Source organism: Biomphalaria glabrata, chromosome 15, assembly GCF_947242115.1.
Source record: "Biomphalaria glabrata chromosome 15, xgBioGlab47.1, whole genome shotgun sequence".
NCBI classification, from domain to species: domain Eukaryota; kingdom Metazoa; phylum Mollusca; class Gastropoda; family Planorbidae; genus Biomphalaria; species Biomphalaria glabrata.
Genome location: NC_074725.1, coordinates 17,497,668 through 17,517,830, shown reverse-complemented (window position 1 = coordinate 17,517,830; position 20,163 = coordinate 17,497,668). Strand labels below are relative to the sequence as shown.

Here is a 20,163-nt window from a genome sequence, read left to right as displayed (position 1 = left end):
ACCTTTCTCTCTCTCATCTCTCTCTCCCTCTCTCTCTCTATCTCTCCCTCCCTCCCTCTCCCTCCCTCTCCCTCCCTCTCTCTCTCTCTATAATAGCTCCCTGGAATGGAACTTCATAGGCCGTTTCCCCCTTCTTTTATATTTACTGGATACGGACTAGAAATTGAAGGTCGTTCAATGTCAACCTACATCATTAATCCACCATCATCAGCCAAATAGACACTATAAATCATTCTTCAAGTAGTCAATTGAAACTTGATGTTTGGGTTGGTTACATAACGCCAGGGCTTACCTTAATCTAAATGTGTGGAGGGCAGTGTTGGATTAATAGGTCGAAAGATTTGAGTGTAAGCACCAGTGTAAAAAAAATATTTAAAATTCTATGAATTATTTTGCCGATTTAAAGCTCATCTTAATAACGCCTATCTGCGCTTTCAATTTGATCAAAGTGTTTACTTAATGTGCTTATTAACTAGGGGCGTAACTAGGAATTTTCCATCATATGGGGACCCGGGGGCTTGACATCTCCGAGGGCCCCTGCATTTTGCGTAATATTTAATTTTTAATGTAAAAAAGCACTAATTTGGAGGCCCTTCTCAAGTGGGGGCCTGGGGATTTTCAAATTCTGTCCCCCCTCCCCTCATCCCACGACCATAGCTACGCCACTATCTTAAACTTCACGTTATAAACAGATACATTGACAAAGACGTCATGCTTGTTTTGTCCTCAATGATAATTGTCAGAATCAATCAAAGGTAATGGCTGAAGATTAGGGTTGGACAATGTTTTATTTGCGTGGTTGACCTCGGGCTCTTAAAACTACTTTTTCTTCGCATCAATAAAAAAAATTTAATATCAAATGTTATTCATCGGTTCATGCATACTTTTTACTTATTCCCTTTGGTATATAGACACAAACCTCCAACTACCCGTATCCATCCGCTCCTGTAGCCTTAATATTACAGTATTACACACACACACATGCAATACCCTCTCCCCAGTGGCGTAGCAAGATACCCGTAGGCCCGGGTTCAGGAATATGTTGATGGGCCCCTCCCCCTCCCATATGACAAATGTTTGTGTACAGTTTAGCACAGTGAACATAATGCGCAAGTGGCTGCTTTTGTTGAAACAATGCCAGAAGGCTCAGATTGGAAAACCATTATTGCCTTGGCCTCGCAAGTATCTACATCCCTTCCAAGGGTTCATGTAGGGCAGGTCACAATGGCTCAGGCGCAATGAAAATTATGAAACTCTTACTCGCCATACTGTGCCGTATTTAGACTTGAAAAGGACCTAATCTATTTGATATATGGGACCCCATATATGTCCAGATGATAACTTATTCGATTGAATCGGATCCAATAGGATATGATTGGAGCTGATCCTGATTCAGTAGTATCTGATAGGATAGGCCTACTATCTGGATTTGATCGGATCGTCGGTTAAAAAAGCCAGTATGGGTATCGAATTATCATCAAACCAACAACTGCCTCATTAGCGCGACACTCTATCAACTTCGCTGCCAGTTTCGGAATATCCAGATGTAAATGACCAGAGGATTAAGATGAAATGACCGGAGTGAAATTGCAGGGGTTTAAATAGCCAGTCCGGCCATTAAAAAAATATGCACATTCATGTCAGGTAGTCTTTCTCTCTCCTCAAAATTTTAAATCCTGGATCTAAAGTTTTAAAAATACTTTGGCTTAAAAGACAGTGATAAACAAGAAAAATATATAACTAGTCGACCGGCGGCGTTGCTTACGCCGCTATTATGCAGGGCCGGCGTTAGGTCATTGCAACCTATGCGTCCGCAGTGTGCCCCGCACTTTCATAGGACCCGCGCTAATTTTAGGTGTATAAATTATTAAATTAAACAATTGTATAACTTTACAGATTTCCCGCGGCCTACTGATTTGCCAGGAGCTCCTGGAAATCTCCTAAAATTACAAAATGTACGAAAAAGTCCTAAAAATCTCTGGAAATTATTAAAATCTTTTAAAAACTCATACAAAGCTCCTGAAATATATAGACAAAAAGTGTCATTTTGGGGTGTCATTCAATATTGAAAACGCCAATCCTACGCGCGATTAAAAAAACGGCATTATCACGTAATTGTGGAATCTGGTGAAAGAAGCTTCTCGGACCTCAAACTAATGAAGAATTACTTGAGGTCAACAATTCGCAAAGATAGCTTGAAACATTTGGTAATTCTTGCTATTGAGCGTGATCTATGTAGGAAACAGAATTATTATGATATAGCCTACTGTATGACTTCGCTACACGCAAGGCTCGTAAGGTAATTCTGTACGTAGTAAAGAATGAATAAAATGCATTGACGAATTTATTTTCTAACACAAACTCTTAAATTTCACTAATTATCCGCTTCCCTACCCAAACTTGGCCCCGCGAAATTGTTTCGCATAGGGCCCCACAATGGTTAAGTCCGGCCCTGCTATTTAGTGTTTGTAAAATGTTTGTTTGTAAAATATTTTACATATTTCGGATGTTCCTTCAGAGTTGAAGATAGTTTACTTGTTTGTTTGTAAAATGTTTTACATGTTTCGGATGTTCCTTCAGAGTTGAAGATAGTTTACTTCCTAGTCCAAACCTCCCGCAGGACGAAGGGGGTGGGAGCGGGCAGGGTTTGAACCCGGGATTATCGATAAATCCAAATGACAGTCCAGCGTGCAAACCGCACGACCAGGGAGCCATCCATAGTGACGGGTGAATACGACTTATTCTCCCCCCCACCCCCATTGTTTTTTCGTGGGGGGGTGGTAAAAGAGTGATCTTTCCTTTACTTCTTCTTCTCGTCCAAACTATATATATATATATAATTCTCTTCATGGCTCAAGAGTTTGGATATAATATATATATATATATATATATATATATATATATAAGACTTACATTAAGTGTAACTGTATCAAATAGTTTGGATCAATCAATGTAATTAAATTTGTAATAGATCTAGACTAACAATAATAAATCTGCGATTAGAAACATTTTTACCATTTTTTTTGTTTCGCGCAATTTTATGCTTTTAGTTTTCTCAAAGCACTATGATCTTATCATTTGTCTGGATCAGTTGGGAAAAAGTAGGGAGGGGGAGAGAGAAAGGGGTATCTGGGTGAAGGTTACCATGATCGCTTTTTAAATGCATTTTTATAAATAAATAAATAATTGTACCTTTTAAATTCAAACTCGAGGGCTTAAGCCTCCTCAGTTCAACACCCTAACAATCATGCTAGCGGAGTGCTTATGAAAATAGAAAGTTTTATTATAGTTATCTATTTTAAGTTTCAATTCGTTGAGCCACGACATACTTCTCTATACAAAGTAAAAAGGGGACTAATTCAGCTTATGCCACCACATCTGTTAAGTACAAGTTCTTTAATTCATTTCAACTTGATCTGAGATTGAGTGTGGGAGAAATAACATGTACAAACATTTTACCAGAGTTGATATAATGTAAAAAAACAACACAATAACTGAACAACGCCAAAGCTGAAAACTATGCTGCCTGGTCGAGTAGTCTGTCTTCACGATTAGAACCAGAGATCATTAGCCAAGTGCCTCACAATTAGCTATGTTCTTTTATTTAATTATAACAAAATTTGGATGGCTGCCTTGCCTTGTGGTATGCCCTTGGACTGTCATCACAATGGTCTTGTGTTCAAACCCTGCTTGCTGCCATCACCTGTAGATGAATTGGGCTAGGACTAATATTCTACTGAAGTAACTTCCAAAACATAAATTTATCCAACAAAAAAAAAATGGTTTTAACGTTTATTTTTCATTTTAACAAAACACTGAACAAGCAAAATACGCAATGTCATTGGTCATCACTTTAACACCCCTTGACCAACTGTTTGAAAAGTTCATCAAAATTTATGTTTGACATTTGAAATTAGTGGAAAGTTATTCAACTAAGGGACAAAATTTCTTGTTATCAATATTGAAACCATTTTATGAAGATGTCTGAAAACAAAAAAGAAATAATGCAAGACCAACTAAGAATGAATTCATTTAGAACATCATCACAACAAAAGCTTTTGGGACTGAAATCATGCTCAGCCTTGAAAAAAAAAGATGTTTTGTGATTTAGAGTAAGTCCTTTTTTTTTTTCAAATCGAAAAATAGTTTCATGTTTTGAAACTAGTAAGGAACATGAGGGTGTATGTAAATACAATTGTTTTCACAAAAAAAAAACAACAAGTTTTTTGATTTGGCAATGAAATTTGTACATTGAAAATGTATTTTTATCTACTTCAAAAAGACTTACCATAGTCAAAGGTAAGATAGGCTTCATCACTAGATAAATAGTTGACACTGTGACAATGCAAGCATAAAAGTTTGACCATTGGTAGAATTAAGAAATGAATGACAAAATTTTCACAGTAGTATTATATGAGTGTAATTCACTTATTCACTATGTCCAAAATAAAAAAATCTTGTAATTAATTTGAGGATTAATAATTTAGATTTGATGACATTGATATCATCAATGTTCTGCTGTTTCAATCTAAATAAAATACACTTCACTTATTTAATTTCAAACAAAGATATTTCATATTTAAGTGACACTGGATCACAAACAATAATTAGAATGATTTTAAACATTAAAGCAACATACTAAATATTAATATTATTCCATAATATCTACTTAACAAAAAAAAAAAAAAAGCATGAAAGCATGAAAAACTTAATGAATATGGAGAAAAACATGATTTTTTTCATGAGAAACTGAATTATGGCAGAAGATCTTTTAAAAGAAAAAAAAAAGGAGAATTATAAATGGACATTGAAAAACAAACATTTATATTCATTTTAATATAATTTTTAAGAGCATGGGCATTTTGTTTGAATAATTACAAAATTAAAAAAAGAATATATTAATAGCAAACTAGAGAGAGGAATTTTTTTTTTCTTTTAAAGAGAATTCAAAACTTACATTAAATTAAAAAAAAAAATTAAAAAAAACAAAAACAATTACAAACATATTTTATAGACATCAGGATACTGTAACAAAGTTATTTATGTTTTGCTAAATTTTCAACATTTTGAAGCTGAATAGTACAGCTATCAACACTTTGATGAATAGTTTTGGTCAGTATGTTCTTCATTAAGATACAATGTTGCATGGTCTCTGAGACACTTGCAACTATTGATGCACATTTGAAAACAAAATACTGCAATCTCATTTGACTCATCCATCTAGTCAGTCAACACAACAATGTACATTAGAACCATGCAAAGTCTTGTTATATTGAATATATTGAACTTAAAGTAACAACTTTTCATACAGGTAATTCAGTTATATTCAAAGTTATATATCTAGCATATTTTAGCAAACTGGCCTATTTCATCAAGTAGCTCAAGTTATCCAAATTAGCAGGGGATCATGATAAGCATAACTCAAACTGTGTTAAAAAATCCATACTGTTAAATACTTGGTAATGTTTGTATAGTGTTTGTTTTTATCCATTAAACTGAAAAAATTAATAGTAGGCTCTACTGAAATTCATTCCAGATAGGTGAAAAACACTTCATGTAAAACTTTTGGGGAGGTTTACCAGTTAAATAGTGCAAGTGACTAGCCCATAGGAATTAATTAATTTTTATTCTATCTGTACAAAGTCACCATATAATTATTCCTAAGCCTAATAAAGAAAGCATCAAAAGGAAAAAAAAAGTCTTGCAAACTTGTGAGAGAAAAAAATAAATACACAACTTTCATAACAAAAATCAATCACACATGCATGTCTAACGCATTAATAAATAAGATCTGTCCACTATTTACACAAAATACAATAGATTCTATATCTTGATCTAAACTCTGCTTATGGACTTGACACAGCTGCTCCTCTTTTAAGAGCTGTAAATATCCACCTCCTTTCTATGGCTGCACCGACGCCGATGATCTCTTGATCAAAAATTGAGGGCATTTTTTCCAGCAGGTCTTCAACTTCTCTGGTCCTGACTGGTAGAATCTGCCGCAGGTAGGACCACAGATAGTCCACCGTGGCCCCATGAGGGTGAACATGAAGGAAGCAGCATATCAGTCCTAAAGAGACAAAGGGGAAAAATATTTGGTAATATATTTAATGAAAAGAGCAACAAAATTTCACACATTTACATGAATTCTATTCTGCAAATGTTCCATCCTTTACCATTTTATTTCCTTCTAGAGTATGGAAATATTTATGTAAACAAATTAAAATAATTTTATTTACAAATGACTTTTATGGAGAGAGCAAAAGAAAACAAACATTATTTACTTATATAATGAGACCGGACAATTTCTATTTTACGTTTTAAAATTTAAAAAAATATTTATTAAAATACAAATTTATATTATTATTTTATACTGTTTCATTTTTCACCTTTTATTATTTCATCAGAAATAAATAAAAAAGGATAGATGTAAAACAGGTGTAAAATGGACTGTTAATGTCCTTTTTTTCTCAATCATTTTCAATATGTGATAACATGGAACATTACTTAGAAAGAAAGAAATCTTTTTATCACTTGCCATAAATACCTTTTGTTCGTTAAGTGAATTTACAATTTATTTATGTATAGATTTTTTTTTCAGTTTAAAAATGATCATAAAGTCATTATTAAGAATGCTGGTGACACAATTAGTAAAACAAACAAGGTTACAAAAGACAGTTTGTGTGGAAACACAAAATCAAAATCGGCCCCCGAAGTGGTCCACCCAGGCAGGCTTCAATATTTTCAGAAAGAACATCAGAATGAAATTATATCAAAGACAAATGAGAGATAAGAATGGAGAAAGAAGGTTAACAGATCTTGTGTAGTGCCCCAACGGTCCAGCAGATCAAAGGATAGGTGAAAGTGAATGTAAAGTTAGATGTGAACCTGGCCTAACTAGTTCCCCTTTCAGACCTTGTGGTCTATAGGGCAGATGATGTTAAGTTCATCTGTTTTTGTGGCCTACCGTTAACGAGGGTGTCATGTAGCCAGAACAACGACCAACCGCCTTTACTTTTCCCCAACTAATGTCAGGTACCCATTAGAGCTGAGTGGACTCAGAGGCGCCGAAAGATTCCAAAGTTAAAAATCCCAGTCTTCACCAGGATTCGAAACCGGGACCTCCGGTTTGGAAGCCAAGCGATTTACCGCTCAGCCACCACGCCTCCCCTGGCCTAACTGATGTCTTATAATTGATCTAATTTTTTGAAAAGGCTCAAATCGAATCCTAAATAAAATATAAAAAAATTAAAATAAAATAATTCCGCATTTAAGAAAAAATTTAGGAAAATTAAGTTTATAAGATTACTATTCGTTTTAACTTAGGTCTAACTTATAATGCATACTAATTAGCTCTTTCTCTTTAAAAAAATACTTATATAACTGATTTTAAAAATTAGATTTTTCGCTTTCAAGTAGCCGTTGCATCAGAACTTTGAATGGTCTAAAATATTGTGATGTCCGATTTTCAATATCTTGTCTAGTTTACGAGATCTAAACGGGACGGACGGACAGACATTTCACACAAAACTAATAGCGTCTTTTTCTCTTTCGGGGGCCGCTAAAAAAAGATAGAGCATTAGTTAAATGTGTTTCATCAAAATCGCATGAGAAGAATTTTAGGTGTCATTTACTTTGACTTTGGGGGTGGCAAGTGTGGCAACCATGATAGCTGAAATTTTAATATCTAATTTGTTGATTTTTCATACAACATGTTTCTGAATCAACATCAGAGGACTGGGGACAAAATCATACAAGCAAAATCTTACCTATAGAACAATTATAATACAGTACACAATGTAGTCAAATGGCCAATAGTACAGTATCAATGTAAATTACTATGATTTATAACAATAAGGCCTACATCATTAGAGGCAGATAAGCCAGTGATGTGGTAGGGTATATATGCTCTATGCTTACCGCTCAGACTGTGTATGACACTCACCTCAGGCTCCGCATGCTGCTAAGGCTGACTCTGTGACTATATTACGAGCACTGAGATCTACTGTCAATGGTCGATATTGTTAAACAAAATAAGCTAGATGGAAAGACCATGTACACAGACATCCCAGGGTAGCTCTCAACTAGAACCCCCAAAAAACAGCGCAAGGAGACATTGAACCCATAATTAGCAAGAGGTCATAGTGCAAGACAGACTTGCAAACCATTGGCACTAATCGGGAGATTCATTAGAGAATGCTGGCTGCCTGACACAACCAAGAACATATAACAGACTATCTAACCAACAATTAGAAGCTAAAGCCATCATATAAAAGCATTAATTGAGTACTTGTACAGTAAAGAAAAATGAAAGATAGATTACCTATCATTTTAGCTTCTTTATCAGTCAGAGTTAGACCAGAACTGCTCACTGTGATGTCCTCCTTAGTAGATAATTTAGCAGATGGAGTTTCCTCCTCCTGACATTACAAAAAAGTACTTGTTTATTTATTACTTTAAAAAAAAAATCATTAATGAAGTGAACAGTTACAGATTTGAGAATAATCTAACCATACTGTAACAAAGCCAATTCAAACCTTTTCTTCTGTTGAACTTTTCCCTTCCTCTGATGGCTTTCCTGAATCTTCTTTCCTTTCAGATTTATTTTCTTCCCTTTCCAGTTCCAATCTGGAGGCTGCAGCTCTATGGGCTATTAGTTGCTATAATTGTTTTTTTAGAGAAAGAAAAATGTTAAAGAAAAGAATATAATTTTATTATGGCATCAGCAGATCAGTTACAAAAATTGCTGTTGCTTAAAAAAAAATTGGACCCATGAAAATCAAGGGACCACTGAAGCTGTAAATATTAATACCCCCCTCCCTCCTCAGCTGTTACGTAATATCTGAACATTCCCAAAAGGACCTGCAGCAGATAACTTCGACATGTAAGACAAGAAAAAGAGTCTTCTTTCATACTAAGAAAAATGTACATATTTCTAGTAGGCCTATAACCTGCGCCCGTGGTGGAGGCTGTCCAGGCCTGAGCAAGCTATTATAGCACAGTGCAGGACAGGCCATTGTTCTGTTGGCTCATATTTCACACGGCTATAGCCAAATTTTGATTCACGGTGCCCCCGCTGCGGGGAAGAAGAGGAAACCGTGCCTCATATTCTGTTTGACTGCCCCAGACTTGCTGATCTCCGTCTAGACAGGTCTGGGAAACAAAAAATTCTCGACCTGTATGTCGACATTTATGCACTACACAAGACAGCAGGGTTCCTGTCCAGGGCTTTTGCAAGAGAGGATTTCAGCCTCTCAAGCCCTCACTCAAATGGAGTTTGATGATGATGATTATAACTAATCTAAAGAAAATTTTTTAAAATAAATAATACCTGCTGCATTCCCTGCAGTGCATTTTGTAATGCTTTGATTTGTTTGTCTTTGTCTTCCACATCTGTCCGCCATTCTTGACGAACCATGTCCACCTCATTTTTAAAAGCTTCCATCTGGCATTTGAGGGCATCATTTTCTTCCTTTAACTTCTGGCTCTCAATGCTGTCTGCAGATTTACATTAACTTGTTAAAATAAAGAAAATTCCCCTCTCAGACCTTGTGATCTATGGGGGAAATGATGTAAAGGTCATCTGTTTCTGTGACACACAGTTAACGAGGTTGTAATGTGGCCAGGACAATGACCAACCTTCTTTACTTTTCCCAAGCTAATGTCAGGTACCCATTAGAGCTGGATGGACTCAGAGGTGCCCTGACTTGTTAGTTGTACAATTCATCATTTCCTGTGATTAACAATTTAATAGAATGCTGACTTTACCTACCTTGGCAATTAATCTAGATAAACAACTTTTTAACCTTAGAAAAGGATCACTACCCAAAATCTTCAGGTTATATTGGGTTATAGTATTTTTTAAGAAAACAAAATTCTGGTCAGAAAAAGTATTTCAAATCTTCTGAATGTGATGATATACACTATAGTTTATGATATGCCATGTCATGTTGACATTTCCTCAGTAGAATGCTTCTAAAATACTCTCTAATATTTTCAAAAATAAAAAATTATTAATATTCCACATATTGTTTGCTAGTCAACACTGGCCCCAAAACCCTCTTACAGAAGTAAAACTATATGAAGAGCTGCCTGATCTGGTTCATCTCAGATATAGGACTACTCATCTGAACCCTTCAACATAAAAATGAAAACGAAGAAGTTCACTGTAAAGAAAATAATACTCTAGATGAATCATATTTTTACATTTAATTATTTTTTTTCACACACACAAGATAAATGACAGATATTAACAAAGTAGAATAAAATTCATGTAGAGTCTTAACAAAATTACCTGAAACAGAGTGGGCTCCTGTCTTTCTTTTCTTTGCAGGGCTGGAGTCCTCATCATCAGAAAAATCCATGTCTTCCACAGAGGCCTCCACTTTAACAAATGAATTGTCATTCTCACGAAGTTCCTATAGAGTCAAATGAAGAGATTAGTTTTTTGATGAAATATCTTTCATGCTAAAACAGTTTTAAATCTAACCCATTTTCAATTACATAATGTGTTTCAGAGAAACAGCATCCATTGAATGGCCCACATTCATAATAAACAAATGTTTCTTTCATTTCTAATGACATAACTGCTTTTACTGTTACTCTGTTTGCGATTATTTTTTTTTTACCAATAAATCTATAAGTGAATATTATCAACTAAAATTACCAATGTAATTTGTAAAGAAACTTTTTCTCTGCTTTTTTAAGTTTTAAATGTATCAATGTTTTCTTACCTAAAAAGCGTGTGAAGTCTTGTATTTTTTTTTAAATTTGATTTCAAATAAATATTTTATTGTAATTTATGTGTTAAAATATCATGTTTTACAAAAGAAATATTCCATATCTGTTATATCTTCTGGTTTGAAAAAAAAAACTTACCTTTTTACTTATTTACAAAGGGATTAGTTATGTAGATTATGTTAACTTTTTAGGATTATTTTCCAATTACCATTGCCCAAAATATATGAAAAAAAAAATATTTTAAAAAATTTCCTACAGTATCATTCAGTAAGATGCTTTTAAAATTAAACAAATTCTGAAAGAAAAAAAAAACCTACAAGAAATATATCAAAACTTACCTGCATCAAATAGGATATTTTTTTGTCTTATTACTACGAATAAAAAGAACTAGAAAATTTAAACAAAAATTATTGTTTACTGTTTTTTTTTTCCTCAATTTTATAAATTGAAACCTTATTGAGCCTGATATTTTTCAAAACCTTGTCAAAAAATTTGTACTTACAGCTACACAGAAATGGACATTTTAATTTACTGTAAGAACTTAAAATGTGTCTGGGCAATGCTATGTTACTCAAGTTACTCTACCTGTGCCTGGCGCTGCCAGGTATCAATGTTCTTGCGTTGAGCCTTGGTAAAATGGTCCCAGCACTTTTGTTTGTGTGAGGCCGCCAGTACACGTTCTACCTGACACACTGCAGGGGGTAACATGGAGATGCCATGGAGAGTCATCAAAGGCTAGCCATTGGTAGATAATGTGATGAAGACAAGACAAACACACACAAACATCTGACTTTCAACCACCACTTCATTACCAGACAGTTAATCACTTTTAAGTCATTTTATCAATTTGCTACAGACCTAGCACAGACTTTGTACCTTTGCTTTTGTTGATTAAATTTTAAAGCTAACACTTATCATAAAAACATAATGTGTCCATACGATTGGTATCCACACAGAAGCTTCAAAAGATCATATAGAAATGTCCATTGCCAAAAGTGCCCTTGGTTCATCCGTCTAAGAAATTAGTAAGCCTACTAAGAGACCCATACAGCTTGAAAACACTGGTAAGTACCATAAGTCTTATAACTTATGGGGAATAAGGTTAATTTTTCTTTTTTAAATATTTTTTTTCAGGTTCCTGATGTTTCTTCTAAAAGGAAGATCAAGTTTCTTTTAACACATATGTGTTAATACTCCAAACTGAAAATGGACCTGCCTTTTTTTTTTCTTAAAACTCTTACCTTAAATGAACTCTACAGCTATCTTTTAATATTCTGTCTGTGTTCTTGATTGATGATCAGCCTACTTTTGATTGGTTAAATTTGAATTAAAATGGAATCTAGACTATCTCTAATAAAAAGAGAGGGGGACAGTGCCTGCCGACCTCCTCGTGGTGTCCTCTGGTAACTGGAGTAAGTCCACCCTTTGCTCTCGGGGTGTTCCAAAAAGGGCTAAAGTTGCAGGAGCTCCAACTTCCCTAGCAGGCTCTCATGCTCTCCTGGTGAGGTCTGGGGAAAATGCTAAGCTCTGATTGACATAACCCCTGCACGCTCGTCCGGTGTAGGGTTTGTGTCTGTCGGGGGCTATAGCTTATGTTGAACTGATCAGCCGCCGCCCTGGAGGCTAGTGAAGGGTCAAGCCATTTAAAATTTGCGGGCTCTAAGCTGGTGGCTATAAAAACAGGTCTCCTGCCTCACTACACTTTGGTGATGAATAAAAAGAGAGTGTGTAGATAACGGAACACAAAGTGTGTGAGGAAGTATAGCTTGCTGAGAAATCAGCTTGGCAACTCTTGGTAGGGAGCTGAAATATTTAGAGGACATAAGCTTCAGTTCCTGTACCTGAACTTCAATTCTTCATCATTTACCTCTTCCTTTAGGCACGACTCACATGTTTGGAAACTTTGCTAAGAAAGTTGTGTTTAACACCTGGTGCCTGAGTCAACTCTCAATGACTTAGATATTTTAAAATTGATAATTTATTTACAGCTCAAAATAACCCACCTTTGACTTAAGTTACTCCTCAATTTTTCTCCCAAACATAAAAAAAAGTATGGAAATCTATCAATGGTTGTTCCCCCCTCCTTTTTTTTAAAGTACACATATATTTCACCCAAAGAACTTGATAAACATTTATAACATTCATACAAATACACACTCAAAAACACATACAAATTCATACTCATCAGCTTGAACACTAATTATATTTCTAAAAGGAACATTGATCTGGAGATACAAAACATTAATGTGGCAGCATTTTTATTTTGCTATGTAATTGATAAATATTTCACTAAGCTAAAGATGCTTCTTTTGATAACTGGTTTAAAAAAAAAACACCATTGTGGAAATCTAAAATTCTTTACTTTGGCAAGACTATCAAGTAGTTTAGTAGTTTTGCAGTTCTACACATACATATCTTTCATTGAGATAGTTCAATATAACTATTTTGTTGATCCATTTTGACAATTTATATTAATGCAATTACATTTTTTATCAATACTGTAAGATTGACTAAACTGAATGCAATGAGCATGATTTTAAGAGGTGCATATCTTATAAGCATGAATTGCTTGATTGTAAGAGCAGCATTTCTCATTTCTTAATTAGCCAGTTTAATGTTTTGTATCTGAAAAGGCTCTACACTTACCTTTGGAATACTAAAACATAAAAAAAAACACAGTATATTTTTAGAATAAAATAGTTTTACATCTTAAGGCAGTGGTGAACTAAAGTTAAACAATTCTTTCATATGGATTTCATTTACTTGCTTCGTACTTTCACTTATGTTGTATTCAGATATTTTTATTTTCACAAGCTTCAGTTATCTTGGTGTGGATGTTACCTATCTCACTGTTTCTCAAACTATAAGTCTTTTTACTCTCGTATACAAACTCCCTTATATCTCACCATCATAAATCTCATGGTGCATCCTTAGTACTGGTTTAAATCTGTGAGATTAATTTACATGATACTATATTTCTATACTTAACTACTCAAATGTGGATAGAATAGGCTAGATTAGTGCACTGCTTAAAAAGCAAAGACCCATGTCCATTGGCAGTATCTCTATTACATTGCTTCTTCTTGTAAAAACTCAGTCCATCTCAAGGTCTTCAAATGGTTATATTAGAAAATCAGACATCTCTTAGGAGACTTAAATACTTACATTGAGAGCTGATGCATTGGATTCTTTGCTGGACTTGGAGCTGATAGCGCTCATACTCTTCCTGAACTGCCGTCTTTTCATTGGTAAGGCGTCGAACATGGCTATGGACATTCTGGACCATAGAGTAAAAGCTGGTAGCCGTTCTTCTGTTACACTCACCCCTCTCTAGCCAGGTGATTAACACCTGTGAAGCTTTGATAAAATTGTCATCCACTGAAATTTAAAAAAAAAGGATAATAGAAAAAAAACTAACACAGGCATTTATATATATTTTGAATTGACAATTCACAGATATCTTCATCACTGAGACTGTAGCTTTTAAATAATTGTAAGAAAATAGAACTTTCTATGTATTTAACATCTACTGAATTGAAAATATAAATTTGGTTAAGAATAACAATTTCATTATATGAAAATTAAAACAGATACAAAGAAAGGAAAGAAGTCTTTTTTTTTAGACTGAATTGTTATTAGTCTCTGACAGATAATTTGTCCATTTTATTGATGACATTGGAACATATATTCAGATGAATTGGTTGAGAGAACTAGCATAAATAGAATGTGAGAGCCAGGTATCTCAGAGTATGGAAGATATCTTGTCTGCAAATGACAGGACTGGGGTTTGTAAGTTAATCTGCCACCTCAAAGCAGCAGTTTATGACTATAAGATTGGAAGCTCAATGCTAGCAATAGATTTCAGCTCCAATTTGTAGATTTATGAGCAAGAAGAAAATTAAAAGAGAAAGTTAAATATCATTTTTAAAAAGTTAATTTACATTTTCATTGATCTATTAATTTGCCTACATTTTAATTTTTCTAGAAGAAGTGAGGCTTCATGGTCAGAATAGTGTGTCACTGGTGGTGGACTTGGTGGACGCAGTCGTTCCTCTTCCAATCTCTGGATGTGTCTCATTTCTCTAGCCAGTGCTCTCTGATGACATTCAAACTCAAACTGATCATCCCTGGCCTGCGCATAGTCAACATGTAGTCTGCCTGTGTCTTCTTTATCATCAGAATCTTTTATCTTCATGCGATAACCTGTGGTGAGGTTGAACAAATCATTTTAACTCAGTTGTGAAATTTTTGTGTGAAACTATATAATTTTTTTTTTCTGAAATTTTCAGTGGCCAATAATAGATTCAAAATTCAATGTTTAGAATTGAGGATGCTCATTTTTACAGACCTTCCGACTCAAAATACAGGAATATTTTTTATGAATTGTAACTTTTCAAGACATTTGTATCAAGTCATTGTTTTAGGCAGAAGCGCGGTGGCTGAGCAGTAAAGCGCTTGGCTTCCGAACCAAGGTCCCAGGTTCTAATCCTGGTGAAGACTGGGATTTTCAAATTTTCAATTTTGAGATCTTTTGGCACCTCTGAGTCCACTCAGGTATCAGACATTAGCTGGGGAAAGTAAAAGTGGTTCCTCATTGTGGTGGCCACATGACACCCTCGTTAACCGTAGGCTACAGAAACAGCTGACCTTTACATTATCTGCTCTATAGATCCAAGGTCTGAAAGGGGAACTTTACTTTTCTTTAATTTACTTTGTCTTAGGTAACACAATCTCCACAGCGTCTTATATTTTAAGATCAGTTCAACAACACTATGACACTTATAATATGAATATCATAACTTTCCTAACTCTAGGACACAATCCATAGTAGCTACAACATAAAATCACAAAAAGGAAGTCATAACTTAGCCCTTTATGGCTCACTACTCTTCAAGCTGAGTTTAGATTTATTTTTGTTTTTAAAAGTGCTCTTACCTGATATGTACAAAGCTCTGTCCACAGAGTCCATATTCTCAAACCTGATGTGGGCAAAGTTCTTTTTGCTGATCCTGATGCTCTGGATGGGTCCACAGCTTTCAAACACTTCAAATAAGTATTCCTCAGTACAGTTCTCTGGTATGCCTCCAATAAAAATTGTTCTGCATCCAGGAGGTCTCTCTCGAGTGCTCCGTGGTGGTGCAGCTGATGGAAAGAGAAACAGTAGATAAAGAAATATATATACGTTTCAATCTTTTTCTTTCCGCCCTGAATATAAAATTTTTCTCTGAGCTTTTGAAAAGTTAGATGTACTTTTTAAAACAAGAAAAATATTTTTAAAATACTCTTTAAAAAAAAAAAGAAAAACAAAATTTATTTTAAATTTAACTATCAATTACTTTGGATCAGTCATGTAATTAAATTTGTAATAGATCTAGACTAATATAATAAATCTGTTAAATTTTTACCAATTTTAGTTTAGTACAATTTCTTGCTATGATCCTATCACATGTAAGGACCAGTTGGGAGAGGGAAGAAATAAGGGGGTATCTGGGTGAATGTTACAGTGATTGCTTTTTAAATGCATTTTCTATTTTAAAAAGTTGTATGACTTGAATTTGAACTCCTCAAGCCAATAAAATAACCACTGTGAAAGTGAAGTGCTTATGAAAATAGAAGGTTTTATAGTTATCTATTGTTTGTTTCAAACCATCTAATTCTCCATACAAAGTATAATGGGGACTAATTCAACTTATACTATCACAATTCTTTCCCTTGTTTGATACCAAACATAATAATTATTTCCAATAGTTAATAACTAATTGGTTAATTTTTTTTTCTATTGATTCTTCTTTTGTCAAATACAAGAAATAATGTGCAAAATTTCAATATTGGGCGTGATTTTAACAGATTTTATGTGTACAAACTTTTTTCCAGAGTTAAATATTATCACTACATACTGTTTTAAGGCAATAGCTACCAACATAAAACTGAAAACTTTCAAAAATAATATTTTAAAAGGTTAAATTCTTTCAATAGCATATTTTAATTTTAAAAAATCGACTCTTGTTTAATATTTCTAACATTGGAGTTAGAGACCTTTAGGTCAGCAGCTATAGTTCTAACAACTTGACCACCCTGTCTTGAATATGGTCTGACTGTTAAAGTTAGAAAGCTAAGTTAAAATGCAAATAGAGCTATTGGCCAACTTACATGGTGGTGGTGGATACAACACACTGGATTTTAACCTGATTATTTCCTTTATGGGCAATGGGTGACCCATCATGCCAGGCGGAGCAGGGCCTAACATTCCTGGTCCACCCATTGGACCCATTCCACCCATCATAGGTCCTGGGCCTGGTCCCATTATACCACCAAACTAAAGAGTCAAGAAAACATACCATTTTCATTCATTTGTTATGTAAACAGAGAATATAATTTCTTAAAGCTATTTGTATGTTCACATAATATTAAGTACAATTATTTATTACTGTGTCCTATGTGTGAACACTGAAGCAAGAAAAGAAACAAATCTTGACTTTTATTTCCCCACACAAAAATAAGATTTAAATTAAAAAAAAAAAAGAATGACAAATTCCATGTTATTAACATTACATAATTATTTTTTTTTCATAAAGTCATCATTTTACAGTAACATTTGTTTATTCTTTAAAAAAATAAACTAGTAAATATATTATTTTTAAATGCTTTAAACTGTTCTAAAAATAGTTTCCTTTTTAAAGTGTTAATTGCTAAGCTCATACATTATTAAAATTCATAGGCCCCATCATCATCATGTTGTGGTCCCCTCCAAGGGGGGCAACCATCTGACCAAGCATATTAAAGACACCAATCATGTTGTTTTGTTGTTGATCAGCAGCATTCTCATTGGCATTCATCATGTTGAGATTGGTGCTGGAGGTTACATCATCTGTTGAAAAATGTTTGACAAATTTAACAATTTAGTTTTAACAAGATTTCCCCATGTTTTTGTGAAATAAAGCCAATGATTTATCAATCATTTGTTTTGCAATTTGTTTTACAAGTTTCCTACAGAATGGAAGATTATTACATCCTATCCCAAACCTCCCAGAGATGGCGAGATATAGCAGCTGCCAGAGTTTGAACCAGACAACAGTCAGAGCGCATACCACATGACCTGGTAGCCCTGATTAGAAATGATTAGATGACCAAATTTTTATACTCATTAGTTAAAATGAAGCCTACACTATGCATATATTTAACTTGTTCTGAAAAGATTTGATTTTTTTATTTCAGTGCAATGATAGAAGAAAATAACAAAATAAAGGCAAGCGGAATATCAAATCATATCTAAGCTACTGTAATAGGGAGAAAAAAGGGAACATTAATGTTAAAAATGGTTGTGTGCCTAGCTCATGAAATTTTTTCAAGTCTTAAAACTAACAAACTGACTATCTCGAAATAGAAGATTAAGGCTGCAATAAATATTTAGATAAAATCCAATTTTCTATCTATTAATAAAATAACACTTGACTCAATCTAAATCTAATTTTTAAGTATTTGTATTTCAAGATTTAAAAAAATAAATGCTGTAAGTTATTTAACCTTGGTACTTGTTTATTGCCTCTTTACTATTTAGTTTTGATAACACTGAGAGCATGGTCAAAAAGCCTGGTATTAATAATAATAATAATAACAAAAAATAAAATATGTTTTGTTCATGAAATGTTTAGTAATATATATGAAAAGATCTTTATCAAGGAAACTGAAGATACCCAATAAGTAAATAAGTACAAATCAATACAAAAATATTGTTTATGCTACACTAAATGATTTTCATAATGTGTCGTTTTGACTGGTTATGACAATGTGTTACCTTCTTTCCCTTCTGAACTATTTCTTATGACTGGCTTGTTTTTGTTCATATTGAATTGTAAAGGTAAATTGTTCCTTGAAGGATCCATCTCATGAACATAGTATCAATATCACTTGCAAATTACCTGGAGATAAAGAATCGAATCATCTAAACAAACACAAAATGTAAACGTTCTTAATTTATATGTGTTCGATATTGTAGCCTTTTCTAAAATGGTAAACCAAAAACCCAATAACTCTCAATAGTTTTAATGGTAAGAAAGAGAAGTGTAATATACATCTTCTCCTTTCAATCCTGAAGTCAAATATGTAGGTCTTGCTTGGCTAATGCACCATGGGGTGATTCAACAGGGCAGCCTTAGTACTGGAAGCACCCCCATTCAGTGAATGGGGTCCAAAAATGACTATTTCATACCAATGTACTTTATCGCCAAGTAGAAAAACAATCTTGCATAAGAATACATAACTAAATTAGTAAATAGTAAATGTATTAAAAATTAGAAAAATGGATGTGAATGAGGTCCAAAAAGGACTCTTCTTTACCATACCAGTGTACTTTATCGCCTATTGGAAAAACGATCTTGCATAGGAATACATTATAACTAAATTTGTAAATAGTAAATATGTATTCAAAATTAGAAAAATGGATTGCGCACCGTGACAGTACTACTGTAATTCTTTAACAACCATCAAAATAAAGACACATTGATAAAAATATGGTGAGTTGTCTAATATAAATTACTAAAATAAGCAGCTTAACTCTTAACTCTATATTATATTAATTAATATATTAATTAATTAATAGTATACTATTATCTAATTATTTATCTTTACTTTTCTCAAAGTCTAAAAATCCCCTAGCGGCCTAGCCCTAATAAAATTATATAAATTTATAAAAATATAAAAGTAGTATTTAGTAATGTGTCATTATGACTCTTCTGTCAAGTTCTGTGAGGCTGAGTCTTCCCTCTTCACTGACTATACTATATAATAATTTTTAATATAGATCTACTGAGTGACTTCCGTCTCTTCAACTCGTCTAGATCTACTGATGATCTAGTATTAAGTATATTTAACATAATTTAACTTTAAGACTTAAGTCAATAATTTTTATTTACCTCATTTAACTCATTAGACATGATTTATTGATTAGTCACATTAGTGATGATTAGTGATAATCATAAGGCTTAGCATAATGATAATCATCTTAACTAATACCATAATGATTATTAAGATTATGGCATAATCTTAATCTTATCATAATCATGTTAATATTAATTTAATCATTAATGATTAATTATCATTAATTTAATGCCATAATTATGATAATAATTTACTGGCATAGACGGCATAGTCTGATAGGATAGATCATAGGTCATAGGTTAAACTTTTAAGGATTTATATTTATAGAATTATTTAAAATTATTATATAGAGTATAGTCAGTATAGAGAGATTTTAAATTTTTTTTGAAGTAACGTCTGTATAAGTGTATTACATAAGATAAGATAGTTTAGAATATATAAACTAGATCTAGACTGCAGACTCCAGACTATATTATCTTCCAAGAAAAATATTTTTGATTTTTGGCTGGTGAAGAGTTGTATCTTGTGCAGTCTTTTGTCAGTATA

General features: G+C 33.5%; 1 protein-coding gene across 4 annotated transcripts; it reads right to left on the bottom strand.

Moving 5' to 3' along the window:
* Nucleotides 1-3,778: 3,778 nt before the first annotated feature.
* Nucleotides 3,779-20,163, bottom strand: LOC106064900 (ecto-NOX disulfide-thiol exchanger 2-like). 4 transcript variants are annotated; one of them, XM_056012532.1, is made up of 14 exons: nt 20,031-20,153; nt 19,191-19,211; nt 18,536-18,659; nt 17,442-17,608; nt 16,891-17,056; nt 15,676-15,882; nt 14,710-14,943; nt 13,906-14,118; nt 11,326-11,432; nt 10,295-10,418; nt 9,332-9,498; nt 8,538-8,660; nt 8,324-8,420; nt 3,779-6,070 (listed from the first exon to the last, which is right to left on the bottom strand). In XM_056012532.1, the coding sequence occupies exons 3-14, from the start codon at nt 18,621-18,623 to the stop codon at nt 5,847-5,849; spliced, it is 1,917 nt and encodes a 638-aa protein (XP_055868507.1). In that variant the 5' UTR covers nt 18,624-18,659; nt 19,191-19,211; nt 20,031-20,153; the 3' UTR covers nt 3,779-5,846. The 4 variants fall into 4 exon arrangements, with proteins under 4 accessions (XP_055868507.1, XP_013079006.1, XP_055868506.1 ...); XM_013223552.2 differs by lacking the exon at nt 19,191-19,211 and having other exon boundaries at nt 20,031-20,163; XM_056012531.1 differs by lacking the exons at nt 19,191-19,211; nt 20,031-20,153 and adding an exon at nt 19,653-20,000.